The sequence below is a fragment of the Camelina sativa genome, chromosome 15 (genome assembly GCF_000633955.1).
Source record: "Camelina sativa cultivar DH55 chromosome 15, Cs, whole genome shotgun sequence".
Classification (NCBI taxonomy): domain Eukaryota; kingdom Viridiplantae; phylum Streptophyta; class Magnoliopsida; order Brassicales; family Brassicaceae; genus Camelina; species Camelina sativa.
In genome coordinates this window covers 16165827-16193462 of record NC_025699.1, presented here as the reverse complement: position 1 = coordinate 16193462, position 27636 = coordinate 16165827, and the positions used below count along the sequence as shown (strand labels likewise).

The 27636-nt window shown below is 34.8% G+C and overlaps 9 protein-coding genes and 1 long non-coding RNA gene across 15 annotated transcripts; 3 read left to right on the top strand and 7 right to left on the bottom strand.

Annotated features, from left to right (window-relative positions):
* LOC104746933 lies at nt 894-1702 on the bottom strand. Its single transcript, XR_761027.2, has 3 exons — nt 1615-1702; nt 1185-1324; nt 894-1088 (listed from the first exon to the last, which is right to left on the bottom strand). It is a non-coding gene; the product is annotated as an uncharacterized LOC104746933 (long non-coding RNA).
* On the bottom strand, nt 1725-3372 carry LOC104746934. Of its 4 annotated transcripts, none has more exons than XR_761029.2 (6): nt 3155-3372; nt 2856-2961; nt 2517-2613; nt 2376-2455; nt 1946-2085; nt 1725-1849 (listed from the first exon to the last, which is right to left on the bottom strand). XR_761029.2 is itself a non-coding variant. In XM_010468482.2 (6 exons), the coding sequence occupies exons 2-5, from the start codon at nt 2894-2896 to the stop codon at nt 1964-1966; spliced, it is 333 nt and encodes a 110-aa protein (XP_010466784.1). In that variant the 5' UTR covers nt 2897-2961; nt 3155-3372; the 3' UTR covers nt 1725-1849; nt 1946-1963. The 4 variants fall into 4 exon arrangements, 1 of the variants encoding a protein (XP_010466784.1); XM_010468482.2 differs by having other exon boundaries at nt 2376-2448; XR_761030.2 differs by having other exon boundaries at nt 2376-2630.
* Nucleotides 4160-5329, top strand: LOC104748521 (F-box protein At2g21930-like). The gene has a single exon (XM_010470149.1). It carries the CDS (start codon nt 4160-4162, stop codon nt 5327-5329), a length of 1170 nt encoding a protein of 389 aa, XP_010468451.1.
* On the bottom strand, nt 5805-6611 carry LOC104748520. Its single transcript, XM_010470148.1, has one exon. It carries the CDS (start codon nt 6609-6611, stop codon nt 5805-5807), a length of 807 nt encoding a protein of 268 aa, XP_010468450.1.
* Nucleotides 7460-8442, top strand: LOC104746932 (small EDRK-rich factor 2-like). The gene is made up of 3 exons (XM_019236583.1): nt 7460-7569; nt 7972-8074; nt 8172-8442. The coding sequence occupies exons 1-3, from the start codon at nt 7563-7565 to the stop codon at nt 8272-8274; spliced, it is 213 nt and encodes a 70-aa protein (XP_019092128.1). The 5' UTR covers nt 7460-7562; the 3' UTR covers nt 8275-8442.
* Nucleotides 8659-9489, bottom strand: LOC104748519 (probable calcium-binding protein CML22). Its single transcript, XM_010470147.1, has 4 exons — nt 9381-9489; nt 9063-9224; nt 8860-8988; nt 8659-8807 (listed from the first exon to the last, which is right to left on the bottom strand). The coding sequence occupies exons 1-4, from the start codon at nt 9487-9489 to the stop codon at nt 8659-8661; spliced, it is 549 nt and encodes a 182-aa protein (XP_010468449.1).
* Nucleotides 9941-10619, top strand: LOC104748518. Its single transcript, XM_010470146.2, has one exon. It carries the CDS (start codon nt 9996-9998, stop codon nt 10617-10619), a length of 624 nt encoding a protein of 207 aa, XP_010468448.1. The 5' UTR covers nt 9941-9995.
* LOC104746931 (probable calcium-binding protein CML22) lies at nt 11050-12336 on the bottom strand. 2 transcript variants are annotated; one of them, XM_010468481.2, is made up of 5 exons: nt 12268-12336; nt 11939-12139; nt 11650-11852; nt 11393-11573; nt 11050-11288 (listed from the first exon to the last, which is right to left on the bottom strand). In XM_010468481.2, exons 2-5 carry the CDS (start codon nt 12132-12134, stop codon nt 11179-11181), a joined length of 690 nt encoding a protein of 229 aa, XP_010466783.1. In that variant the 5' UTR covers nt 12135-12139; nt 12268-12336; the 3' UTR covers nt 11050-11178. The 2 variants fall into 2 exon arrangements, with proteins under 2 accessions (XP_010466783.1, XP_010466782.1); XM_010468480.2 differs by lacking the exon at nt 12268-12336 and having other exon boundaries at nt 11939-12255.
* LOC104746929 (protein PHR1-LIKE 2) lies at nt 12404-15053 on the bottom strand. 2 transcript variants are annotated; one of them, XM_010468478.2, is made up of 6 exons: nt 14809-15053; nt 14212-14288; nt 13878-13932; nt 13480-13558; nt 13313-13382; nt 12404-13013 (listed from the first exon to the last, which is right to left on the bottom strand). In XM_010468478.2, exons 1-6 carry the CDS (start codon nt 15002-15004, stop codon nt 12594-12596), a joined length of 897 nt encoding a protein of 298 aa, XP_010466780.1. In that variant the 5' UTR covers nt 15005-15053; the 3' UTR covers nt 12404-12593. The 2 variants fall into 2 exon arrangements, with proteins under 2 accessions (XP_010466780.1, XP_010466781.1); XM_010468479.2 differs by having other exon boundaries at nt 12594-13004.
* LOC104748517 (probable pectinesterase 29) lies at nt 26177-27636 on the bottom strand. The gene is made up of 4 exons (XM_010470145.1): nt 27385-27636; nt 27100-27259; nt 26790-27008; nt 26177-26593 (listed from the first exon to the last, which is right to left on the bottom strand). Exons 1-4 carry the CDS (start codon nt 27597-27599, stop codon nt 26177-26179), a joined length of 1011 nt encoding a protein of 336 aa, XP_010468447.1. The 5' UTR covers nt 27600-27636.

Here is a 27636-nt window from a genome sequence, read left to right as displayed (position 1 = left end):
TTATGCTTTTAAAATGTTACAGTTTAAAGAAGTACATAAAATCTTGATGGACTAACACTAAAAATCTGTGTGAATTCATTTCAGTAGATACCATATAAAGATTTTCAAATGATTATCCTTTTACATAATGCCAGATTTTAATGAAGTATATAAAATCTTTGATGAACTAACACTAAATCTGTGATGTGTACTATACAGATATCGTAGCTAACAATATTAGTTTTTGAATGCAAAGTTTAGAATGAATGATTGAATAAGCTAGCATTTAGATTATGTTAAATTTCTATAAACGATTTTAAGATAACTAAATATAGATTTTTGGCTATAAGTTCTGGTTTTATAAAGTTTGATAATATAAGGATTATATAGAGTTATTTTTTAAGAAAAAATATAGAGCATGTAAACAATAGTGAAGTAGTGGTGAACAAGTCGGATTAAAAAACAATAGTGAGCTTAGTAATTTGAGCATGTCTTGAAATTTCAGGATGTATCTTCTACTAGAGCATGTGTTACGGTCATCCTTTCGACGATCCATAGTTTTATTTCCTCACCAATAACTATCGACGAGGCTATAATTGTCAAAAAAAAAAAACTATCGACGAGGCTATGACTACGAAGCATACTGACATGGTTGATGTATCCCTTAGAGCATATTTATTGGTCCGTTGTTAGAAGGGGAGTTCTTAAATTTTTTATGAATTAATTGTGTACTGTTTGGAATATAAGAACCCATGATCTCTTAGATAAAATTTTCTCTTTTATTGGTAGGTTCTTATTTTGGGTCTCTTATTTTTGAAAATATTGTTTTTTAAAATTTAAAAATTTTAAATAGAATAGAAGTGGTATAAATGTGTAAACATTTAAGATTTTATAAAATTAGAAAATATTGCATTTTAATTAATTTTCAAACATACAAAACATAATACAAATATTAATACATATTACAATAGAAGTGCAATTTATGAAGCCAAAAACTATAATTTGAATCTCTTTCACTAATTTCCACCATTGATTCCCTTGGTTCTCTGCATCGACATCTTCATTTTCATTTGCTCGTTTCCAGTTATCAGTTTGATTCTCTTGTCTCTCTGAGCAAAAAAATAGAAACAAATTGGTTCAGCATGTGTTGTTTTCATGATGCCCTCAGTTAACCCCATGACATAGAGGTATAGAAAGCAATATACCTGGAACTGCATCTTCATTTATTGGCATAGCAGCTGCGGGATCATTATCAGCTCTCGCAGCAGGTCTATGAGGTCGAGATGGTGGTACTGCTGCTCTATGCATGCCTTGTGAAAGCCATCGCACAAACGGTGCAAGAGCTCTTTTTGAGAACAAGAAAAAATCATAATTAAGAACAAGAACCAACGAGAAGCTAACACAAAAGAAGAGACAACTAACGTCCTTACAACATCAAGCCAAACCTGCAGCAAAATAAAACCAGTACACTACAAAGAATGAACAAAAACATATCAAAACTTTTGTAACAAGCCAACGATTTCCAACTGAGCAGCTAAATCAGAACAACAATCATAAGCAAAACAATGAAGCTACATAGAAAATTGTTCTAATCAAATCCAACAGATAGGTTCATTTTTGTAGCTAGGAGAGTACCTGTTCGTGGAGACTTTGCAGGGAACCAAATCCCTCTCCTCGAACCATCACCCCCATTCTCTGCTTCTTTCTCCTGTCGACTGCAACAAAAATTAGTACACATNTTTATGAAGCCAAAAACTATAATTTGAATCTCTTTCACTAATTTCCACCATTGATTCCCTTGGTTCTCTGCATCGACATCTTCATTTTTCATTTGCTCGTTTCCAGTTATCAGTTTGATTCTCTTGTCTCTCTGAGCAAAAAAATAGAAACAAATTGGTTCAGCATGTGTTGTTTTCATGATGCCCTCAGTTAACCCCATGACATAGAGGTATAGAAAGCAATATACCTGGAACTGCATCTTCATTTATTGGCATAGCAGCTGCGGGATCATTATCAGCTCTCGCAGCAGGTCTATGAGGTCGAGATGGTGGTACTGCTGCTCTATGCATGCCTTGTGAAAGCCATCGCACAAACGGTGCAAGAGCTCTTTTTGAGAACAAGAAAAAATCATAATTAAGAACAAGAACCAACGAGAAGCTAACACAAAAGAAGAGACAACTAACGTCCTTACAACATCAAGCCAAACCTGCAGCAAAATAAAACCAGTACACTACAAAGAATGAACAAAAACATATCAAAACTTTTGTAACAAGCCAACGATTTCCAACTGAGCAGCTAAATCAGAACAACAATCATAAGCAAAACAATGAAGCTACATAGAAAATTGTTCTAATCAAATCCAACAGATAGGTTCATTTTTGTAGCTAGGAGAGTACCTGTTCGTGGAGACTTTGCAGGGAACCAAATCCCTCTCCTCGAACCATCACCCCCATTCTCTGCTTCTTTCTCCTGTCGACTGCAACAAAAATTAGTACACATTATTGATAGAACAAAAAAACTGATTCCCAGCAACTAACCTCTGCCATAGCAAGCACTTCAACTGCATCGGAATACATTTCCATTTCTATTAAACTTTTTGCTTTAGTGTGTAACATAAGACCCATCATTGCACCACTGTGGAACAAATCAGGCTAAACATACTCACTTGACATAAGAAGTGGCAAAATTAAGACTTTATACTGCGCATGGCCAAAGAACTAAAAACACAGATGATCGTTACACTATGCATCAGAATACAAACAAAAATCTTGTTCTAGTTTAATCCAAAATCAGAATTGGCAAATTGGGTTCTTGCAAAAAGACACATGAAGTTTAAAAATTCAGACTTTATAACCAAAGATGATCAAGAGACTCACTTGACACGAGAGAGACGACGGGACCTTTCTTCCTTTGCCATAATCGATTTGCCTTCTTCGGGTGCTTATGATTTCAGCAAGCTCACACACGAATCCTTGAAAAAATCTGATTAGCAAAACACCAAAAAACTTAGTAATCAACAAACGCAAATCCAGATTCATGAGATACTCAAAATATAAAAAGTTTATTAAATCCCTCTGTTTCTAATCACAAAAAAAAAAAAAAACCAGAGTCAATTTACATACAGAAAACCAACAGCTCGATTCAAGAATTAAGAAAATAATCAATGGAGACAAACCTGAAAGTTGTTGTGGATTTGGTTCACTGAATTCGCAGATGGTGGCCACCGAATTGTTAGGGTTTCATCATGACGACCCTCGGAATGTGGAGATGATGATAATCGAATCGCCTCTCCTACATGCAATCAGAGCTAACAGCAATCTCCTCTTCCTCCACATCCAGACGATTCCACAAAAAAAATTTCGTTTTCTCGCAATCGCGAGAGACAGAGAGAGAAAAAAGAAAACGAAACAAATGGGAAGAAAAAAAAAATTTCCACGTTTTCTATTTTTTGTCCAGCCAATAGCACACAGACACGTAGCGTCTCTTAAAACACATTTGGAGATACTATATAACAACTCCCCTTACATTTTTTCTTTTCTTTTGCTTTATTTTTTGGCATAAAAAAACTAAGAATCAGGGTTGAACCCCCCCCCCCCCCCCCCCCCCCCCNATAAACAAGGCCAATCAATATATATCAACGATTTTTATGTTCAGTTTGTCTCTCTCACTATATTATGTAACATGAAATTGATTATATAAAGTGAACCAGATCATCTTAATGGAATTGGTTGCAAGATATGCCAAGTTGCGCAACACATGTATGAAATAATTACGTAATTCACAAAATCCAAATTAATCAGTAGATTCCGTCCTTTTCTCATACTTAATATTTCTTGACTTTAAATTCAACACACACACACACCAAAAAAAAAAAGAACATTATTTACAAAAGTATAGAAACTCTCTGCCGTTTTAATCTTGAGATCCTTTCAACGATTCCACGATTTTAATAGTAAAACGGCACAACGTTTAACATCTTGAGATCCTTTCAACGATTCCACGATTTTAATAGTAAAACGGCACAACGTTTAACATATATAATGTATTTCAGTCATTTGATTCCGAGGCAAAAAAAACTCAACAAACTCATTCCTATTTCTTGATTTCTTCTTCTCCAAGAAAGGTTTTGCAAACCGAGAGACAAAATCGACGCCGTTCGTTCTTTCTTCACATCATCGCCATGAAAACAAAGAGAGGAAAGGATCTTGCAAAGACGAAGATCTCCGATGACCTGAGAACAAACAGAGCAAAGTTAGATCACATTCCGTTTGATCTCATTCCCGATATACTCAAAGGCTTACCCGCTAAATCCCTAGCAAGATTCCTCTGCTTATCAAAACAGTGTGAATCCATCATCCGCAACAGAGATTTCATTAAATCTTACTGGATCAAGTCGTCTACTCGTCCCCAAACCCAAAGTCTCATCTTCACATGTGAGGACAAGAGTAAGAGGAAGCGTCACTTCTTCTCTGTAGAGATTCGAGGTGAATCATCATCCTATGTAGCAACTTACCATATGAAATGTCTTTCGCATCCGTACAAAACTGTTGCTCCCTCTGTTCATGGTATGATTTGCTATGGACCTCCTCGTAAAATCATGGTGTACAACCCTAGCACGAGACGATCTGTTACTTTTCCTGAGATTGATTCTCGTAGGTTGGATATATACCATTATTACTTGGGTTATGATCCGATCAATGAGGATTACAAAGTCTTGTGTATGACGAAGTGTCGCAGTTTAGATCAATTATTAGAGATTAGGGTTTTGACACTGAGGGAGAATGGTAATTCCTGGAGAATGATTCAAGATTGTCCTCCTGATCACTCTCCTGAGTCTCTTGATATATGTATCAATGGTGTGTTGTACTATGAAGCTTATCTTGATACAGATCCTTTTCTTCAGAACAAGCATCAAGGAGTCATGAGTTTCGATGTTAGGTCTGAGAAGTTTGAGCATATAAGAGTACCAGAGACTGCTGCAGAGTTTACAAAGATGACAAGATACGAGGGAAAGCTTGCTGTCATGTCCTTTAAACCAGCTGGACTTTCTTGTACTTGTAGGATTGATTTGTGGGTTCTAGAGGATGCTGCGAAACATGAATGGTGCAACAAGGTGTTTGCTTTAGATCTCTGTATAACTGATTGGTATCTTCAAGCCTTTTGTCTCACTGATGCAGGTGAGTTTGTTTTCGGACCAGACACTTTGAGTGAACCACCGTTTTATGTTCTCTATTATGATCCCAAGAGAAACAGTTTCAGAAAAGTCTACATAGAAGGAATCACAAAACGTTGGGGTGAAGCTGTAATCTCTATCTTCCCTGGTCAGGTTGAGAATCTCATGTTTCTCTAAAGAGTACTGCTGGCTCGTTTAGTCCTGATCATCATCTCCACTGAAAATGTTTGTTCTTCGGTTGTGTAGTTGAGCTTCATCTAGTTAACTTTGGGAGATTTCATACTACTTTGTATGTTTTGGTGACAGTCTAATTTGTTCATGTTTATAGTCTCTCCGCTTTGCCTCTGGTTGCTTAGTGTTGACGCTGTTGCAGCTTTTTAGTATAGTTCAAGGGTTCCTCTGTTTTGAACTTGTGCATTACTCTCTCTGTTTCTATACTGTGTTATCTCTTAAAGCAATGCATAACCTTTGTGTTTGCGTCTGCGTTTTTTTTTTTATATTTTGTGATATGTGAACAATAATACCATGACAAAACACATCTTTACTAAATCTTACCATGGACAATCAGGTTTCATCAAAAGCCAAAATATGCATAGATACAAATTAATACTTTCATTAACACAAAAAGAAAACATTCTCTACTACAGCAAAATCAGAAAACAACCAATGATTCATTCACCTTGCGAACCTTCTCAAGAGACCTTCCTCTGTTCTTGAGCAACGCGTTGTACTTCCACTGCAGATCTGGTAAGATTCTCCGTACCGCAAGTTTCGGATCTTTCTCGAACCCTCGTGGCAACCCTCTACGCTGTTGTTTGTAAAACCGTCTGACGGCTCCATAAACACCCACCTCCGGCTTCTTATCATCCTCAGCCGCCGCGTACTTAATGGCTGATTCAATGGCATGAAAGTACATGTCGTCTTTGAACATCTCGTCCTCTTCCTCACGCGTAATCTCATCTCGTTTCTCGACTTGTATTAAACCGTGGTCGAGTAGGATCCTCCTGAACTCCTCTTTCAGATTAGGGTAATCTCGTAACATTAGGTCAACTTCTTCCTTGAGAGTCTTCACGTCTTGATGTTGCTTATATCTCACGAAAGCCTCTATAAACCCTACTCGTAACCCCTCGCGCTCACCCCTCAACGACTTTAAGAACTCTTTTATCCGTTTCAGATTCTTCGGATCGACAAAGGTCGTCTCGTCTCGACGAGAATCCGTATCCAAATCCTTCAAAACTCGATCGAAGGCGGTGAGTAAAACGTCGCAGTTCTTGAAAATAGTCGTGATTTGGTTTCTGAGACCGACCAAATTCAAAGATCCGGAATGGTAATGTTTGATTGCAGTGGTGTATTGAAGGTAGATTCCTCTGTGGTTTGTTTCTTCATCAGTCTCTTTTATCATTCTCACGAACTCGCAAACTCGCTCATACTCTTCTTGCGACATCCTTGTTCTCGCCATTATTCTCATGATTAGATTTTTGATTTTTCTTCTGTCGTTGTAACTTTTGTTGAGTTAAGAAAAAAAAAAAGGTGAAGCTTCTTCTCTATTTAAAGAGTAGGAGCGTTTTTAAAAAAAAAAGGAAAATCCTAAACCTAATTGAGTCAATACTTTAATAATTATTAATTTAGTAAGTAATTAATACTAGATGAAAAATGGAATTTTTTCATTGGCCAGTACTGGTAATGTATTAAATAGTAAGAGCATTAGATAGAGAAATAGATTCAACATTGATAAACTAAGCCTTAAACACAATATTAATAAAGAGATTCAAAATAAAACCTTGAAAAAATGGCTAATTTCCTTGTCTCCTTTATATTGTATTTCAACTTTTTTTTTATTTGATACTCAGATTTCCAATGTAAAATTTGCTAATATGTTTCTTTCTATTAATTTGTGAATCGTTTTGGTTAAATAGTTTTCTATACATTTTGTTTCTTTAATTTGAGGCAAAGAAATTAGAAAATCCATCAGAACCAATCCACAAGGTATTCAATAAACTCATATTTACATAAATTTGGATTTTGTGTTTGTAATTTTACATAATCTCATTTCGTGTTTGTAATTTTACTTTTTTAATCTTTTTTTTTTTCATCACTTTTTTTAATTCTTTAAATTGCTATAAATGGTCCGAATTAATTAACCTTAAAAAAATGGTAAAACCAAAAACCGAACCAAACGGTTAGAGAAAACCGAATGCCCAGAGGGCTACTAGAAATTTCGATTACCAAGTAAATTACGATTTTGGGCTTATCATTTCAATTGTAACAAAAAAAAGTTGTTATAAATAAAGGAATTAATTCCTTCAATCATCTTCGTTGTCTGGCTTTTCATTAGTTGCGCACCGTCGGGGATCTCTGATCTCTCTCAAGATCGCTTCTACGCTACCGCAGATCTCTCTCACACCCAATCATGACTCATATCCTTCTCAAATTCGTTTGTTCTCTCAATCTGGTTTGTTAGCTCTAGTTTGGTTTTTCTTTATTTTAGGTTCTGTGTTTTTGTTAACGCGAATGTTCAATTCCGAAACTTGGGTTCTGTTTTTTGCGTGTTCTACAAGATGGAAAAGACCTAAATTTTGTAAAATTTTTAGGGTTTTGTTTTTAGATTAGTTGTTGTCATTGATTTCTCCGTCTTGAATCGTATGGTTTTGAAGTTTGTACCTAGACGGGGAGCTTTTGGATGGTTCTTTCACGAGTTCTAATGCAGATCTCTGAATATTTGATGCAAGGGTTTGCTATATTTTGTGTGCTTGATTGATTTTAATCAGAAACTAGTACTATTGTTTTCTTTAATTCTGTGGCTTTTGCGAATTTTGCACGAGGAAGTCAAAGAGAGCGTGACCGTGAAAGGGCTCTAGCTCGTACCGGAGGCAAAGGAAAGACCAAAGATGATGGATTAACTCCAGAGCAACGCCGTGAAAGGTATAGCCCATTTTCGTATTTGTTCTTCTTGGATCTGAGTAATGTCTATGGAGTTATTGATTGCTTTTGTGTTGTGTGTGTTTGTTATATGATAAAGGGATGCAAAAGCATTGCAAGAGAAGGCAGCAAAGAAGGCTGCTCAAGCAGCAGCAGCAGCTTCTGGAGGAGGAGGCAAAGGAAACAATAATACTAAGAAATGATGATCAGTCAATGCCTCCATATGTCTGTAACTTCTTTCTTTTGAATGTGAAAGTTTGGTGTCTGTGCTTCGTCGTTTGACTGGGAGTTTTATATCACTTGAGGGTGTACTTTGTTTAACCAATGACTCATCCATTATCAATGATTACAAAAGTACATTTGTATCCAAATTCTTGTCCTTTACTGAGGTTCAACACATCTTGCTACTTGGAATTTGTTTGATAGCATGTTTGCAGGAGTGGTCGGGTTGTGAATATGAGGAGAATCATAGTTATTGAAAAATAATGAATCAAACAAGGCTTATTAGTATCATGTTGATATAATAGAGTACAGATATGTATGTGTACATATGAAACCAAATTAACCTTCTTGGTTCAAGTTGTTTCTTAGCTGCTCATATAGTAATCGTCTGCATCATCAAGACCAACCCAACTCATGAAAGCACTCTCTAAAACCCACTTTTCCTTTTCTTCCCCAATCCATTTCTTCTGCAACTCATGAAAGCAGATAGAATCACCAATGAGTAAATCGAATTCTTGTAAATAAATAAAGAGAAGAGAAGAGTTGTGCATGATTTTTATATGTACCAAATCTCATGTTGGTGACATGTGAAAGAGATCTCTCTAAAGGATAGTCTTCGTTGTTCAGTGTCTTTATCACATCAGCCTTGTTCACTTTCCCTTTACCTTCTTTGTCCAAAAACAAGAACACTTCAACTATTGGATCAAATATAGATTCAACCAACTTCGGACCCATCTCTCTTGATTCCTAAGAGAAAAACACGACATACTTAGCTTGAACATAAACTCATTGAACTGTATCCCTTTGCTTCCATCAACATCACACCATATCCCATATAAGCCTTTCACTTCTTCATCTGATAAACTCAGCTGTAGTTCCTCTAAGCATTTCTTCAACTCCTCGATATCGATTGTCCCGTTTTTATCATTATCTGCGAATATTTTGCACAAAAAAGTTTAAAACTAAAACCAGTGGAATCTTGATGGAAAGCTGGAAAGTAGGATTCGAAAACGTTTCTGATGTTTCTTAATCCTTCTCTTAGCTTAGGAAACTTCATGATTATTGAATCCATATATAGACTTCAGACTCTTGTGTCCCGGATAAATCCTCCGGCTCTCCACCATCTTCCGTGCAAGTTTTCCGTCAAGCTCCGCATACTTCTTGTTGGTATCCGACTTAACACAACAGCAAATCATGCTCCCTACACGGTTTTTGTATTTTAGAACTCACCAATGTTAATTTTTTTGATGTTCGCTGAAAAGATGGACGAGAGGAACAAGGCGTAAGGCCAATCTTCATGATAACTCTGTTTTTTTCTTTTGTTAGGTTGAATTAAATTATAAACCACATAGGTAACCGGCAAACGATAGGAAACCTAATTTGGTTTTAAGTTCGTACAACGAGATATGTTTCACCACCAAGCAAAAAGGAAATATAACAAATAAAAATTAACGAACGTTAATCAAAAATTGCTTTAAAGAAAAAGAAAAGTAAATTAAGAAACTAAGAAAGGAGTTGTCAAAAAAAAAAAAAAATAGAGGAAATTAAATAAACGCGTTTACGAGTCCGAACCCTAATATATAAACAGAGTTTGCTTCTATAAATATAACACAACACACACTAAACCTAGATACGACTCATCTATCTTTCACTCTGTCTCTGTCTCTCTGAGTATTCTTTTCCTAATTTCTTCACTCCGACAATGGATACTGAATCATTCAGACTCGATGTTAATCTAGCCGTTACGTCTCAAGATCCGTCGTTAGGGTTATTAAGCACGGTGAAAATCACTGTAAAGAGAGGGTACTTCGAGGAGTTTATCATAGAGAAGAGCGATGATGATCATCATGATAGCATCAAGAGTGTCGGATCTTACCGGGATTCTCCACCAGGTCCAGACTCAAAACTCATTCTGAAACTCCCAACCTTCGAGCCTAAGGACGTCTATCGAACCCTCCATAGCCAACTCCACGATAAACTCTTGTCCGAATACATAGCTGATGAGATTGTTGTCCAAGCCCTACGACAAAGAAGCAAAAGTTCTGACTTGCCATTGCCACAACAACAACCTTTATTCATGAAAGGCACTGTCAAACTGACACAGAAGGTGTACAACGTTGTGCGTCGTAACTCTGCTCTGTCTCTGTCGGCAACAGATTTGACGACTTGTGCCATCTGTTTGGAAGATCTGGATACCGAGGATTACTGCCACGTGCCTAACTGCTCGCATTGTTATCATGAAGAATGTCTCAATAAGTGGGTAGATCGATCTAATGGCACATGCCCTCTCTGTCGCGAACTATTTGACGAACCAGAGTCTAATTAGGGTTTCAAAACTTGTTTTATTATCTTGTGGTAGTCTTAATGATTTGCTAATTTGTATTTCTTTTTTATGTAATGATATTGATACTGTCTTTGTTTGCAACATGTAATGCGGTTCGATTTAATGAAATTGATGAGATTTTTTAGACTTGAAGTTCAAATTAATAATTTCATCTACAAGTTTGATTCAGTCTGCAACATATTGTCTCATCACACACCATTGACTTAAAAACACATTTTGTTTCAGATAAAAAAAGAAGCAACTTTGAACTTTTTGATTACGGTTTACCAAATTGAAGGAAACAAGGAAACAATCCAAGAATACCAGAGTTTCTGAATTGAACTAGACGTGATCCTTCCTAGGTTCTAGATATTGAAAACAGCTTGCCACTTGGACTTGTTGATAGCATGTTTGAAGGATTGGTCGGGTTGTGTGATTATAAAGATGATCATATCATCATAGTTATTGAAAAAGAATGAATTAGACAAGCTTTATAGTATCATGTTGATAATAACAGAGTACAGGTATATGTACATATGAAACCAAATGTTCAAGTTGTTTCTTAGCTGCTCATATAGTAATCATCTGCAACATCAAGACCAACCCAACTCATGAAAGCAAATAGAAACTCTCTAAAACCCACTTTCCCTTTTCTTCCCCAATCCATTTCTTCTGCACCACACAAAGAACAGATTGAAGAATCCAATGAGTTAATCGAATTCATCTAGATAACTAAAATAGAAGAGAAGAGTTCTGCATGGTTTATTTATATGTACCAAATCTCATGTTGGTGACATGTGAAGGAGATCTCTCTAAAGGATAGTCTTCGTTGTTCAGTGTCGTTGTCACATCAGCCTTGTTCAGTTTCCCTTTACCATCTTTGTCCAAAAACAAGAACACTTCAACTATTGGATCAAATATAGATTCAACCAACTTCGGACCCATCTCCCTTGATTCCTAAGAGAAAAACACAACATAAATTAGACTGAACATGATACAATTTATCAATCATCCTGTCATTTTTATTAATTACCGCGTTGGATTCAGAGGAAGGTTTTGATAGAAGATAGATGAGGCAGAGAAGGACTATAAACTCATTGAATTGTATCCCTTTGCTTCCATCAACATCACACCATCCATATAAGCCTTTCACCTCTTCATCTGATAAACTTAGCTGTAGTTCCTCTAAGCATTTCTTCAGCTCCTCGATATCGATTGTCCCGTTTTTATCATTATCTGCGAATATTCGCAGAACAAAAATGTTATAAACTATATAACCAGTGGAATCTTGATGAAAGCTGAAAAAGCTCAAGAAAACGTACCGTAGGATTCGAAAACGTTTCTGATGTTTCTTAAACCTTCTCTTAGCTTAGGAAACTTCATGATTATTGAATCCATAGACTTTAGACTCTTGTGTCCCGGATAAATCCTCCGGCTCTCCACCATCTTCCGTGCAAGCTTCGCATCCAGCTCCGCATACTTCTTGTTGTTCTCCGAGTTAAGACAGCAGCAAATCATGCTCCCTACACGGTTTTTGTATTTTAGAACTCACCAATGTTAATTTTTTGATGTTTGTTGAAAAGATGGATGAGAGGAACAAGGCGTAAGTAGATAAAGTAAAGCATAAAAGCATAATGAAGAAAGGCATTACGAATAGTAGCAAAGTTAAAGGCTTAAACTTTGGTGGCCCTTTCATCATTTCAATGTTTATAATATTATCAATAGATATTCTTCTTATGTCTTTATAGTTTCTTCTACCTTTAAACCCTTTCACTTGAATACAAGAATAATTTTTAAAGGCAAGGTATAAAGGAAACACTAAAGCTTCAGCTTCAACATCAAATATATACATGAGTAAGCTAAGACGAAATTGTGATGACAAGTTTATATCGAATAATACAGGCCCCTCAAAGCAAGTAAAGAAGAGTTAAATCTTATCTCTACCTTTCCCATATTGATTTCTTTCTTCCTAAAACTTTATCCAATGGTACTACTAGGCATAATCCAGCCAGATTCATACCCAACGCCCATATTGTCTCCACGTTGCCGCTTCTTCATCGATGCAGCAGATATCGAGCTCCCATTAGTGACGGAAGTCAGAGAGCTTTCCACTGAACAGTTGGTTGTGACGTTGTTTTTGTTGTCTATTGCTACTGCAAGCTCTGACAAAGATGGCATCATCATCATCTTTGTTGCATCGAAGAACGGAACTGTTGTTCCTTGAGAGACATTGGAAACTTTGATGGCTAGCTCTGATAGCTCTTCCCTAGCAGCTTCAAGCCCAGCAAAAGCAGCAGCTTGTTCGTCAAAGGCCTTGCAAGCTTTTTCAAGAATTGATTGCAGGTACTTTCCTTGGGCCTCTATCCTCAGCTGGAGTCTCCGTTGTACCTGCCCATACTAAAAGATCAATCAAAGGTTTGCATTTACACAGCACAGTCTGTTGTATTCCTACAAATGTGGCCACAAGGGCGTGTTTGTTCATTCTAATAAGGTAGAGATTCAGGACAGATGGAAACAAGGAGCACTGTTCCTATGTACATCAAAGAAAGAAAGAATAAATTGGTAACAAGAACATCCTAATTTTTGGATTGGACATTGGTTAAGAACTTAGGATTACGGTTCTACTTCAATATGCAACTTCTGAGCCGATATTTGTGTATGTATCATCAAGATCAATGGCAAGATAATGAGCTAACCTCTAATTGCTCGTGTAGTCTTCTTTGGACTTCCATCTGAGCACGTAGAGCTTCAGTGACTTGGTAACCCCTGGCATGCGAACAAATAAGGAGGGATTCATACAAATGTAATTAACTAACCAGCCAGTAACAGAGAAATGAGAGGAAAAGTTCAAAAGTAACCATACTCGTTCTGCTCCTGCTGCGCCAATCTCAATGATGATGTTGAAGATGAACCTGTGTCCTGACTCTCCCCAACACAAGAAGCTGCAGCATCCAGGTTCACAGAATTAGTAGAGCCACGATATATGGACTCACAACTAATATTCATCAAAACACGCTTCCAAACAGTTGTTACTCTTAGTTTTTATTTGACAGCTTAAACCATGAGCAGTTTGCTAATATATATATTCTGACAACGGCGGAGAGAAAGACAACAGGGTCCCATGTGTCTCTCACATGATAAAGGTCTACAAAGTGTCTAACAAATATGATTCCAAATAGCCATATGATGAAAGAGTAGAACCAAGAGGCTTCACAAACAGAGATATAGTAACCAAAAAGAAAAAGTCAACTGAGTAGATACCATCCTTGGAGTTCTCAGTTGATTCTTTACAAGCTTGCCTCCCTAGGCGAAATTTCTGCCGAGCAAAACACATACAAAAGAGAGAAACATAACACCATCAAACACCCAAAAATTATTTGGATTACTATGCTATTATACGTTGAACCTGGGAAAATATAACAGCCTACAACTCTTAAACTCTTAAAACTCTAGAAAATCTCAGTATCTAAGGTCTCAAGTCATTAGGAATTTAGGTGTCATCTCATCAACCAAACCAAATAGCTTTGAAAACAGTCAATCAGAAACCACAAGTCTGGCATCAGTTTGCTCAAAGGGAGTAAATAAAGAAACAAACCTGAAGATGTGATTTGAGGTGGTAGAGAGTGAGACCCTTCACCCCCATTGTCCTCATGATAGTTTTGGGCGTCGCTTCTGTAAGTTGAACATTAAAGAGAGTCAGAAGGGTCTCTTCATTAACAAATTGTGAAGACAAAAGACAAAACAGGAGCAGAATAAGCTAAACGCAAATCACAAACTTCAAATCTTCAGAGATTATACTGACACTGCTTAATTACTACTACTGAGGACTAGTTTCGAAACAAGGAAACAAATTTTATACACTGCAGGATACGCTTCCATTTCGAGACACATAGAGAGATAGAGCTACTCTATAAAGATTTCAAATCAAGTAAAATCAAAGTCATCATAGAGTTCATCGAATCAAGTAATAGACAAATTCTTCACAAAATTTTGAACTTTGAGAGAAAAAATCCATATAACCCAGATAAAAAAAAAAAAAATCGAAACTTTTGAAGAGGGCTGAGCAAAGAGAAGAAGGAGAAGCTAACCTCAAACACACATTTCATCTCAAGATCCAAAACAACAAGAGATTAACAAATGAGAGACAGAGACAGAGAGAGAACAAAAGCTAAATGAGTATAGAGATACTCACTATCAGGACCACCGAGCTGAGTAACAGCGTCAACGAATCTCTCATGGAGCTCAGATGTCCACCGGAGACGAGGTTTAGGGTCAGTGGTTAAAACCAAACAAGCGTCGCCGGGGAGATTGGTTCCGTCAAGAGGTCCATGGTAGTCAGCGCCGACGTGTCCACCATCGAGAGGAAGCGAGCGAATCGCTGAGTACATTTTCTCTCGTCGCCGAGTTTTCCGGGAAAGTGAGAGAAAGCTTTAGGGGAAGGAAGGAGAAATGAATGGAATCGGGTGGTAATGGAAGTTTCGGATCCGGGTCAGGATCCGGGTTTATGGACAGCGAAGAGACGGGTGGATATAAGATTGGACGTACTCTCTCTCTCTCGCTTGCTCTGATTTGCGTGTGAACATGTTTTGTAAATAATTTATTTAGTAATTTTTTTTTGTAGCAGAGAGGTACTTTTTATTAAACTAATGTGTATTAAATTATTGAGCACCAGTTTTATATTGATTAGATCATTTCTTAATTATATTTAGATTGATATTAGCCAATTTTTAAAAAGGATAGTCGTTTTCATTAATTGATAGGTTAAATTAAACTAATATAGATTTTCATTACTATTATACTTGTACGTTACTGTTCTCATATTTCAAATAGGGGAAAAAAGCTTAAAAATACTTCATCTATTTTTTATTTGGACGTTTAATACCTCGTCTTTTTGGTTGGAAGAAAAATACATCATTTAATCAAAACGTGCAATTTAATACCTAAACTAATAAATCTTGTTAGTTTGATACCTACGATTTTTTGACTAAAAGAAAATTCCGTTTTTACCCTTCTTATATCAATTAATTATTAATTTTAAATGATATGACATTAATTTATAAGTTTATTTGATTTAAAATTAATTTTATTTGAATTAAAATTAATTTTATTTAATATTTATTTTTATTCAATTTTGTTTTTACAAAAATACAAATTTTGTTTAAACAATTAATTTATAAGATCTGAAGCACTTTCAAATCTGCTTTCTTTCTTCAGAACCGTGCATTAAACAAAAACATAGGAATATATGAATTCATGATTATATAAGTTTGTACAATTGATCAATGCCATCAACAACAGACCAACGGATTTATGAATATATTCAGTTATTAAAAAGATAAATCAAATCGGAACAGTCATCTCCGTCGCATCACCGCCTATCTGTTTCACATCTTCTTCTTTCAAAATCTCTTCAAGAAACTTCCTCTTAGATTCAGGAACCAACATAGTGAAAACAATCTCATGAAATGTAATAGCATCAATAATGAGTTCAAGAAACTACCTCTTATAAATTAATTGTTTAAACAAAATTGTATTTTTGTAAAAACAAAATTGAATAAAAATAAATATTAAATCAAATTAATTTTAAATCAAATAAACTTATAAATTAATGTCATATTATTTAAATTTAATAATTAATTGATATAAGAAGGGTAAAAACGGAATTTTATTTTTGTCAAAAAATCGTAGGTATGAAACTAACAAAATTTATTAGTTTATGTATTAAATTGTACGTTTTAATTAAATGATGTATTTTTCTTCCAACCAAAAAAGACGAGGTATTAAACGTCCAAATAAAAAATAGATGAAGTATTTTTAAGTTTTTTTCCCTTTCAAATAGGTATATCTAACTAACTGAATTCGGATAAATAAATTGTGGTTTAATTTTGATCAATAACTAATATATCAATATGGTACATGAAATATATCGCCTTTTGTGTATCTTTTTTGTATCATTGTTTTTAACCGTAGTATGTATCTTTTAAAAATCATTTTTATATTGTTTACTGACTTTTTTTTTGAACCAAAAATCTCTTATTATTTGGTGTTATCAATCGGATCACATATATAAAATAAGTTGTATCTATTATAATAGGATTTTTCAATGTGATGAAAAGAGTAAAACTAATTGTATTAAAAACTAACATGGGATTAAAATGTTTTTACTTAAACTTAAAGTAGCTTATGTCTAGCCTAATTCATGATAAATCTTATATAGATTTATAATTTTATGTCTAAATGGAATATCACGAGCTTCCTAACCAATTTTTTTTTCTGTGATGAATTTTATTTTAAAGTGATCTTATTAGAAACATAAAAATGTAGGGGTGATTGGTTGATATGCTAACCCAAAAAAAATTTGATAGTCTTTTTCTAGTCGGACTTTAAAAACTTGTTTTGATTCTACAATCTGTACAATTTTTCTTTTGAATTTTACGTTTATTTTCTCAAAACCAAAAAAAATAAAAAAATAAAGCTTTTCTGACTATAGTAACAGGATTAAATAAATTGTACAGTTGGAATGTCACTATTTCCAATTATAGTTATTTTATAATTTAAACTTCGTTGATCTGATCAGTTTTATATTTTTGTATAGATGTTTCTAGGTGAATCATCAATACTTACTTTAGCAAATTAGTCAACACTAGCTTTGTAAAATATAAATATTGTTGTCAACAATTCTCTTGATTTTTATGTTTGCTTACATTATGCCGATCTATTGACAATGCCAATAGGAATGTTCACTTTAGAAAAAGTAGAGGAGTTATGCGCAGAGAGCGTTAACATGAGTGGAACAATTGAAGACACGCCGAGATCCCTCTAAAAAATGGAAATTTCTGGAAGATGGAGAAATTATTAGTACATTTAAAATCTTTTAGTTGTTGTTAGCACAAAAACTATAATGAACATATTATAGTTTATATAGTATTTATTGAAAGAGTATATAACAATTTCTAAATATCTACTAGTATCATAGTTTTATAGTGTATAGGACTAATGGTAACATGAGTATAGGACTGGCAAGTGGCAAGTTGTACCCTTTGTTGCCAGTCTTAACATTTAAATGTACTAACATGAGTATAGGACTTAACATGAGTATAGGATATGGACTAATACATTCTAAATTATTTTATAAAAGTAAATAAAAGTAGTTGAATTTTTTTATATCTACTAATATCATAGTTTTATAGTGTTGTTATAATAAACATATTGTATTGTGTAAGATGCCGAGTAAAATTAAATGTAGTCGAAAAAAAGAATAACAATTACCGTAAGTACTTAATTTTATTATCGTCTAGTAAAATGCTTAACATAGAAAGAAAAAAATCATGTATTTAAATGTAAAACTATCTCTATCCACCAACCCAGTTTTGATTAAAAAATCATTTGTGAAACATGCATCCACACTAATATATAATAGACTAATAGTAACATGAGTATAGGACTGGCAAGTGGCAAGTTGTTAGTACATTTAAAATCTTTTAGTTGTTGGAAAATATATACTACAAATAGTACTATATATATGTTCATAGAATTCGTAATTACGAAAAACGAATTATTTATTTTAAAGAAGTATCGAAACATATTAAAAACTCAATTAGGATGAAAACAAATCATAAAGGTTTTGTCAATACATATATATTTCCTTTCTAAACAATATGATTTTTACTTTTAAAATGATGAAGATTGATTGAGCTCCTTTTTAGAATAGTTTTCGAAGACTTGCATTTAACCTTACAAATCTTGTACATACATGTAAGTGCTGGTAATTTTACATAAACTATATATACTGCTAGGATATTTTTAGAAAAAAAATCCAAAGGTTAAGAAATTCGATTGAAAGATTAGAATCTTAGCCTGTATAAGTACTGGTAAGTTTTTATTTTTTTAAGTTGAAACTATTAATATCATTGTCCAAAATTCTAATTTTTCAATCTTAAGTACTCTTCTTAGCTATCAATTCCAAAAATAAATAACATTTATCTTTGACCAAAAAAGAAAGAAATAATATCAATCCTCAGTAAATTACTAAATTATCATTCATTTTAATAGTTTGAAGTCAAAATATTATTAAGAAATTTGATTTACCAACTCTTTGGATTTTTTTGACATAATATTATAAATGATTTGATAAAAAGTAGAATAAAACAAAAACAAAGAAAAAAAAGAATATAATTAGAACAACTGAACAAGTTGAGTCAAACACATGGCTTCGGCGTATTTATATATTCATGTCTCTACCAACTTCGCCGATTTGTGAATAATATTATATGTTTTAGTTTAGATTATTATTAACTAGTACGATATTTTTATATGTCTTGTGTCCATGACAGAAAAAAAAAAAAAAGGGTTGTTTCATGCTTTTGTGTTTCATGATCAATTGAAAATAGTAAGGTTAATAACTTAACATGATTAATTAATATTATGATATATTAATATGACTGCAGTTGAGTTACATGATACAACCAAAAGATTCAGTTGACTCAATTTTAATCCATGCGATGCTAAGTGTAGTTGAAATGGCTCGGTCGGTCGAATATGTTGAATGAACAAAAAAAAAAAAATTTGGGACAATTATATAATTTTAACATAGTCTTGTGACAACTATTTCTTGACAGAGTCTATATAGTATTAAAGAACTAAAACCTTACTCAGCATAGAAAAGCAAATAAAATTTTGATAACGTAAACAGATACAACTTTACTCGAATTGGGAAAATAATTACAGTTTATCAATCAAACACGACAAGCACTGATAGGTATGTTTAGTGCAACAAAAAAAGAAAAAGTTAGCAACTACAAAAAAAAAAATTCAAAAGTTAAGCTAATGGACCGCAAAATAAGATTTTTTTTTGTTTCTTTCCCTAAGGCCCATATACAATCTTAGAACGGTATATCGCTAATATAATGTGACCATCGTTGATGTCGCTGAACTAGGACAATTGCGTGATATAATCTGTTTTTGATCCTATTTTTCAACTATGAATTCTCAGTTTTTACTGGACGTAGGTAAGAGTGTTAAACCTACTTTTAACATGAACCCCAAGATCTTAAACATCTATATTAATCACATAATAGAATCATAAAGAGGGTTAAAGTAATACCTCCACTCATTGTAGAAATGATGCTTCCTTGAATGGTTTCTTCTTCTTCAATGGCTTGAAGGCTTGAAAAGAAACTCTTAGATGATCTTTAGGTGGAAGATAAGGTTTCTCTCCCCTTTCCTATAAACTCTTTTCTTTATGTGTTGTTTTGTTCTTATGATGATTTGTGATGGAGCAAACCATCTATTTATAGGTGGGAAGAGGACCTTACTCCTCATTAGGGTTTTGTCTCATGATTTAATCTCAACCATCCATCATAGTAGAGATGAAGACAATGGTGACAAGTGTGATAACAAGTGTCTAGTATTGCTTCAAACACAACATGCAACTTCACACTTGTCCTCTTATAAGCTTTAGCATGACATGTAGCTTAATACTTGTCCTTATAAGCATAAGCTTTACATGTAGCTTAACACCTGTCCTTTTAGTTCCCAAATGATTAAAATATAACAAACCCAATTAAATAACCTACTAACTATAAGACCACATACATGGGTAAGAAATAATTATTTTCTTACATTCTCCCACTTGGTCGTTAGTATAATGGTTTTACTCGGGAATCATAAGGCCGGCATAATATGTTATATTTTTCATTTGGTCTTTCATAAGTGTCTTAGCTAATCTTGTAACCAATGAGAGTCATGGCGGTCACACATCATTTTGCAACATGATTCCTTCCATGTACTACTACATTGACTACTTTTCATAGCTAGACCATAAACATTATTCCATAAGTAGGAGTTATCTTTAATGGTCTCTTTGATGTCTTTTAAGACGTATTCTGTTATCAATAATTCCAACAAACAATAATGTGTGCGCACGTTGGAAACAGAATAGAAGATGTAAAAGTCATAAGAGAGCTCTTATAAATGTCAAAAATAGGCTAAAACATTATCAGACAACATAATTAAGTGCTATCCTCCAGACCCATACTTTCTGCATGCTTCATAAATGTCTTTGGAGGTAATGCTTTCGTAAATATGTCTGCGACCATTAGCTCAGTGCCTATGTGTTCAATGACAAACTTTTCTCTTTTAACATCTTGCTTTAATGATAGATATTTGAGTTCCATATGCTTGGCTCCTTTAGATATCCTATCATGCTTAGAGAAGAAGATTGCGGCTTGATTGTCACAGTAAAGAGTTAGAGGTTTGTCAACAAAATTCAAAACCCCAAACTCTGACACGAAATTCCGCAACCATGTACCTTGAATAGAAGCCTCATAACATGCTACATACTCAGCCTCCATGGTGGATGAATAAATCAATTCTGACTTCTGGCTTTTCCATGAAATGGCACCTCCACCAAGGAGATACACATAGCCGAGAGTACAATGCCTAGAATCTTCACATCCACCAAAATCTGAGTCTGAAAATCCAACCATCTGTGGATGTGTTGATTTTCGATATGTCAACATGTAGTTTCTTGTTCCCTTTAGGTATCTCAAAACTTTCTTCGCAGCTTTCCAATGAGCAAGTCCTGGGTTACTCTGAAATCTACCCAACATTCCGACTGCATGGCTAATATCAGGTCGAGTGCAGACCTGTGCGTACATTAAACTTCCCACAAGAGATGCATAAGGGTACTTTTGCATTTTATTATATTCCAATTCATTCTGCGGACATTGCTTAAGATTAAGCTTGTCACCCTTTTGCATAGGAACATTATTAGAAGAACACATCATCATGCCAAATCTCTCAAGAACTTTATCAATATATGCTTTCTGAGACAATCCTAAAATTCCTAGTGATCTATCACGGAATATTTCAATTCCTATCACATAGGATGCCTCACCCATATCTTTCATATCAAAGTTCTTAGAGAGATAACTCTTAGTCTCATGTAGTAGACCAAGATCATTACTGGCTAATAAGATGTCATCAACATACAATACCAAAAATATGAATTTACTCCCACTGATCTTGAGGTATATACATGGATCCACAACGTTTTCTTTGAAACCGAATTTCGTGATGGTTTCATCAAACTTTAGATACCATTGCCTCGAAGCTTGTTTCAGTCCATATATTGATTTCTTCAATTTGCAAACCATATCTTCCTGACCTTCGATTATGAAGCCTTCAGGTTGGCGCATATAGACTTCTTCTTGCAAGTCTCCATTAAGAAAGGCAGTTTTCACATCCATTTGATGTAACTCGAGATCATACTGAGCTACTAACGCCATGATAATTCTGAGAGAGTCTTTTCTAGACACAGGTGAAAAAGTCTCACTATAATTGATGCCTTCCTTTTGACTAAACCCTTTGGCTACAAGTCTGGCTTTATATCGTTCTACATTGCCATTACAGTCGAGTTTGGTCTTAAAGATCCACTTACACCCGACTGCTTTGTGTCCATCAGGCAATGGAACGATGTCCCAAACTTCATTCTTAACCATCGAGTCTATTTCATCTCTACTGGCATCAATCCATTTATCAGAATTAACATCCTTCATGGCTTGTGAATAAGAAACCGGATCTTTAATGTTTTCTTCTCCAGATTCTATTTGATAAATCACAAAGTCATCAGAAATAGCAGATCTCCTCGTACGAGTTGATCTTCTTAATGCTGGTTCCTCTTGTGTTTCATGATCATTATTGGCAAGATTTTCATCATGGAGTGTGTGATCATTCAATGGGGTTTCCTCATTGTTTAACGGTTCAACAATGCTAGGAACCCCAACATTCAGAACTAAGGGTAAAGGAATAACAACCCTAGTTTCCTGAATGGTTATATCACGTACTTTATCACTCCCACTAATCTCACCATTCTAAAAAAATCTGGCATTATTGGTTTCTACTATTCTCGTACTATGGGATGGACAATAAAATCTATATCCTTTAGACTTCTCAGGGTAACCTATGAAGAAACCACTGATCGTTCTGAAGTCTAATTTCTTTTCATGTGGATTGTATATTCTTACTTCAGCTGGACACCCCCAAACTTGGAGGTGTGACAGACTAGGTTTCCAGCCTTTCCACAGTTCAAAAGGGGTCTTTGAAACTGCTTTGCTAGGAACCCTATTCAAAATATAGACCGCAGTACGTAATGCGTCCATCCACAAGGATATAGGTAGGTTAGCATGACTCATCATGGATCTAACCATTTCCATATAAGTACGATTACGCCTTTCAGCTACACCATTCTGCCATGGAGAACCAGGCATTGTGTACTGCGCAACAATTCCTAATTTTTGAAGGAGTATGGCAAATGGTCCAGGATGTTGTCCTGTTTCATTATATCTGCCATAAAATTCACCACCTCTATCTGACCTTATGATTTTCACCTTTCTATCTAATTGCCTCTCAACTTCATTAATGAATGCTTGTACAGCATCCACAGATTGAGATTTTTCATGCAATAAATAGAGATAACAATAACGTGAATAATCATCGATAAAAGTGATGAAGTACTTTTCACCTCCAAAAGTTGGAACGTCAAATGGTCCACAAATATCTGTATGTATGATTTCAAGAAGCTGTGTACTTCTTGTGGCTCCTTTCTTAGTGTGTTTAGTTTGCTTATCTTTAATGCAATCTATACACATTTTCTTATTAGTAAAATCAAGATTCGGAATGACTCCATCTTTTACCAATCTTTTAATTCTTTCATAAGAAATATGTCCTAATCTTTTATGCCACAAGAAATATGAGTCATCAGTACATGTTTTATTTTTAAGTCTACTTTCAGAATACAAGGAAAGATGTGTCTCATAAGGTTGATCAGCCAGTTTTAACATATAAAGACCATCAACTAATATTCCAGAACCAATTCGTTTAGAGTTCAGAAATATATGAAAACAACCATCTCCTTGAGTAGATTTAAAACCAGCCAAATCAAGTTTGCTTACAGAAACTAAATTACGGGAAATAGATGGAACATAAAGAGTCTGATATAAATCTAGACAAAATCCACCATCTAAAATGAGACGATAGGTGCCAACAGCTTCAACTGGTGCCTTGTCTCGATTTCCCATCAGTAAGTAGTTTTCACTTGAATTTATGGTCTGGATCGTAAGGAATCCCTGTACGGAATTCGTTACATGTACATTAGCACCACTATCAATCCACCAAGTTTTGGAAGAAACATAAGTAAGATTAGATTCGAAAAAGCTTACGGAACCCATAGGATTACCTTTCTTTTCGAACCATTCTCTTCTTTTAGGGCAATCTTTCTGAAAGTGTCCAACCTTTTTACAAAAGTTGCACCTGTAACCTTTCTTTGCCTTTTTCTTCGGATTAACTTGATCGGAATCGTTCATTGTGGCTTGTGCTCTTTGATGGCTCTTTTTATGCCTAAACCCAACTTTAGGTCCAGCTCCTTGAACATGATGGGAAACTTTAATTCCTTCACGGCCAAGTCTAGCCTCCTCTTGGACTAGTTTATTAGCCAATTCATTAGATGTCCACCTTTCATCAATTGCATTATAATTGATCTGAAAGGGTCCATACTGAGGAGGTAGTGAATTTAGGATAAATTGGACAAGAAATGAATCGTCCACACTCATTCCTAAATTCTTTAGTTTAGCCGCAAGGTTGGTCATTTCAATGCAATGTTCATGCATAGACCTTGTCCCATCATACTTAATGGTTGTAAGATCTGCCATAAGTTTCCCTGCAAGGGATTTGTCTGCAGTCTTAAACCGTTCTTCTATAGCTGCTAGATAATCTATAGCTTTATCTGCATCTGGAAGGGAAGTTTTGATATTGCTAGCTATGGTCATTTTTAAAAACATCATGCTTAATCTGTTCGCTTTCTCCCAAGCTTTATGGAGAGCCTTTTCTTCCTCAGTACTAATTATAGTTAAGGGATCTGGCTCTTCTTCACGAAGTGCCAAATCCATATCTAGTACTCCTAATGTGAACTCAACTTTCTCTTTCCATTCTGAGAAGTTAGTTCCAGTGAGGATCGGAACAGTAGAGACCATAGATGGCAAATTAGCAGGAAATGATGCTGCGATTTAGAGATATAACAAGCTTTAATTGAGGTTCAAAATTTAAACAACACATTAACAAAAATTATTGAATGCATATGACTTCAAATTATAATGCTCCTGTGGGTAGTCATTATAATATATCCTAATGTCATAGCTTTCAGAAAATTTTTCTTTAATGATGTATCAGATTAATTAAGCTATCTGTGGATATACCTAATTAACTCATGTACAAGCATTCTAATAAATTATTGATCATGTTTTATGTCAATAGCCTACCTGTGGGTAGCTAATTAATACATAAACATATCAAAAATTTAAATATTTTGGTTTTCTATGCGCATATCATTATATGATAAAACCATTATGGTTATATCAATTTCTTAATTATGCACATTAAGATAAACCAATCTTTTATATATATATATATATATATATATATTAATTTAAACATATATTGTAACTTGAAACTTAAATCATACAAAATTCAAGTGTACAAACATCATAACTTAAAGCCTTAATTTTCAGTTCATTAAACCATAAATCTATTATTCTTAATGGATTAATTAGATGTTCATAACCATAAGCTCTGATACCACATGTTAAACATACTTTTAACATGAACCCCAAGATCTTAAACATCTATATTAATCACATAATAGAATCATAAAGAGGGTTAAAGTAATACCTCCACTCATTGTAGAAATGATGCTTCCTTGAATGGTTTCTTCTTCTTCAATGGCTTGAAGGCTTGAAAAGAAACTCTTAGATGATCTTTAGGTGGAAGATAAGGTTTCTCTCCCCTTTCCTATAAACTCTTTTCTTTATGTGTTGTTTTTGTTCTTGTGATGATTTGTGATGGAGCAAACCATCTATTTATAGGTGGGAAGAGGACCTTACTCCTCATTAGGGTTTTGTCTCATGATTTAATCTCAACCATCCATCATAGTAGAGATGAAGACAATGGTGACAAGTGTGATAACAAGTGTCTAGTATTGCTTCAAACACAACATGCAACTTCACACTTGTCCTCTTATAAGCTTTAGCATGACATGTAGCTTAATACTTGTCCTTATAATCATAAACTTTACATGTAACTTAACACTTGTCCTTTTAGTTCCCAAATGATTAAAATATAACAAACCCAATTAAATAACCTAATAACTATAAGACCACATACATGGGTAAGAAATAATTATTTTCTTACAAAGAGATGTCGTGATTTCACTTTCCCACAGGAAGCCTTCTTTGTTGGATAAACCAAAAATATCCAACAAAACGATCGATGCAGTACAATTATATTGCGGTTCACTATGAGTTTTACAAAACTTTTTCATAAGTTTGCTAGCTAAAAAAGGACAATTTTAAAACCAAGCTCGTTGAAATCTTTTGTTATTTTGAATGACAATGTCAAGCTAAAAGGACACAAAGCATAACAACTTACTAGATTTGGTTAAATTAAATAAAAAAGAAATGATCAACAAGAAATCTAAAAAAGACAACAAACTAGAAGCAAAGGAGAGTTCAAGCAGGGATGGGCAAATCTTCAACCCATCCACCACGATTAATAAAGCTGAGATCACCCAAATTTTGGGTGCCAGATCCAGTCAGCTCCTTCTTAACCCACTTCACACGTCTTCCCGTCTTTGCTCCACTTCCGTAGCATCCATGTTCTGCAAACGTCAGTTGGTTTTCGTGGCCCGCGAAGTTCCATGCGTCCCATCCTTCAGGAACAACCACGTCCGTCAGGTTCGAGTTGTAAAAAATAACTCGAGAGTAGCCGCGCCACGGTCTGCCCAAGAATGCCATGCCCGTTCCATGAACGAGGCTGTTGATGAAGATGAATCCATTAGCGTCGTAAGGGTTGGTCCGTCCTTGAGCCGTTACGTAACCGGCTAGACCCGGTTGTAGCACCCAACCTAGCACTTGTATCACACAACTCTGCACAACCCATCAAAACATAATTTTTATTCAATTCAACAAATACCCGAATAAATACTAATTATAGTTCTATAATGAGATATTATAATTAATAATATATTTAATTAAAAATATATTATTAATTATACTATCAGGCCTATTATAAACATTTAATTAAAATACCAAATATTATTTTATGAAGAATGTAACGTATTACCTGGTAAATAGATTGGCCGCTACCAAAGATGAAATCGACCGCGCCTTGGATTGTGCATCGGTGGAAGTAGTGTCGGCCATCCGAGTCCCACAAGGTATCTTGAATTCCAGCAAACCCAACCGAGAAAAAAGCCGACTTATCGCCACCGATCAACGCCGCAACGGCTGGAGTTCTAGGGTTATTGTTCATTTTTCCCTTGCTAGGGAAGTTATAGGTATTCTATATAAAAAAAGGGAAACTTTAATATTTTTTTCAATAAAGAGAATAATATCTGAAGATAAAATGCCAAAATATAATAAAATCACCGTACGACGAAAGTGATGCTTTTAACCACGGTGTTATCGGCGAGAGTAGCAAAGGTAGGGCTTTGTGCAACCGAGTCATGGTCATCCCATTCAACTCTCGTTAACCTTTTCCCAGCTCCCACAATTACTATGAACGGTTTTTCATACGGTATCTTTATTTTCTCTCTTTATTTAATTACAAAAAGACATAGAGAAAACATTACTACATAAGCACCTTCACATATATATAACGTCATTGCAAAACATATGTAACTTCATTTTAGAGTCAATTAAAGTGTGGTTACACTGACCTGTAAAGACCAGCTTTGACGTTGATAAAGAACCAATGACGATTGTTAGTTGGGACCGAGTCAATAGCTTTTTGTATTGTCGTGAAATTTCCATGGCCTGATTGATCCACGAACACTTGTTGTTGGTATACACCGAATGGTTTAGCTTCAATGATATGAGGTAGACAGAAACAACAAAGAGCGACGAGACCAATGATGATTCGATGAGTTCCCATTATTACAGCTTCTGATTTGTATTAGATGATAACGAAA

Excerpts from the sequence above, each read along its gene's own strand:
- LOC104748518 (XM_010470146.2), top strand. The coding sequence starts at position 9,996 with ATGGATACTGAATCATTCAGACTCGATGTTAATCTAGCCGTTACGTCT.
- LOC104746932 (XM_019236583.1), top strand. Across the intron at positions 8,075-8,171 it reads CCAGAGCAACGCCGTGAAAG|GGATGCAAAAGCATTGCAAG; the intron begins GTATAGCCCATT and ends TATATGATAAAG.
- LOC104748517 (XM_010470145.1), bottom strand. The coding sequence starts at position 27,599 with ATGGGAACTCATCGAATCATCATTGGTCTCGTCGCTCTTTGTTGTTTC. Across the intron at positions 27,260-27,384 it reads GTCAAAGCTGGTCTTTACAG|AGAGAAAATAAAGATACCGT; the intron begins GTCAGTGTAACC and ends AATTAAATAAAG. Across the intron at positions 27,009-27,099 it reads TTAAAAGCATCACTTTCGTC|AATACCTATAACTTCCCTAG; the intron begins GTACGGTGATTT and ends TTTTTTATATAG.
- LOC104746931 (XM_010468481.2), bottom strand. The coding sequence starts at position 12,134 with ATGATTTGCTGCTGTCTTAACTCGGAGAACAACAAGAAGTATGCGGAG. Across the intron at positions 11,853-11,938 it reads AAACGTTTTCGAATCCTACG|ATAATGATAAAAACGGGACA; the intron begins GTACGTTTTCTT and ends GAATATTCGCAG. Across the intron at positions 11,289-11,392 it reads TGTCACCAACATGAGATTTG|AAGAAATGGATTGGGGAAGA; the intron begins GTACATATAAAT and ends TGTGTGGTGCAG.
- LOC104746934 (XM_010468482.2), bottom strand. The coding sequence starts at position 2,896 with ATGGCAAAGGAAGAAAGGTCCCGTCGTCTCTCTCGTGTCAA. Across the intron at positions 2,614-2,855 it reads CGTCGTCTCTCTCGTGTCAA|TGGTGCAATGATGGGTCTTA; the intron begins GTGAGTCTCTTG and ends TTTGTTCCACAG. Across the intron at positions 2,449-2,516 it reads AAGTGCTTGCTATGGCAGAG|GAGAAAGAAGCAGAGAATGG; the intron begins GTTAGTTGCTGG and ends TGCAGTCGACAG.
- LOC104746929 (XM_010468478.2), bottom strand. The coding sequence starts at position 15,004 with ATGTACTCAGCGATTCGCTCGCTTCCTCTCGATGGTGGACACGTCGGC. Across the intron at positions 13,933-14,211 it reads ACCTCAAATCACATCTTCAG|AAATTTCGCCTAGGGAGGCA; the intron begins GTTTGTTTCTTT and ends TTTGCTCGGCAG. Across the intron at positions 13,383-13,479 it reads GCGCAGCAGGAGCAGAACGA|GGGTTACCAAGTCACTGAAG; the intron begins GTATGGTTACTT and ends TTCGCATGCCAG.
- LOC104748520 (XM_010470148.1), bottom strand. The coding sequence starts at position 6,611 with ATGGCGAGAACAAGGATGTCGCAAGAAGAGTATGAGCGAGTTTGCGAG.
- LOC104748519 (XM_010470147.1), bottom strand. The coding sequence starts at position 9,489 with ATGATTTGCTGTTGTGTTAAGTCGGATACCAACAAGAAGTATGCGGAG. Across the intron at positions 9,225-9,380 it reads GATTTATCCGGGACACAAGA|ATAATGATAAAAACGGGACA; the intron begins GTCTGAAGTCTA and ends AAATATTCGCAG. Across the intron at positions 8,808-8,859 it reads TGTCACCAACATGAGATTTG|AATTCGATTTACTCATTGGT; the intron begins GTACATATAAAA and ends TTTATTTACAAG.
- LOC104748521 (XM_010470149.1), top strand. The coding sequence starts at position 4,160 with ATGAAAACAAAGAGAGGAAAGGATCTTGCAAAGACGAAGATCTCCGAT.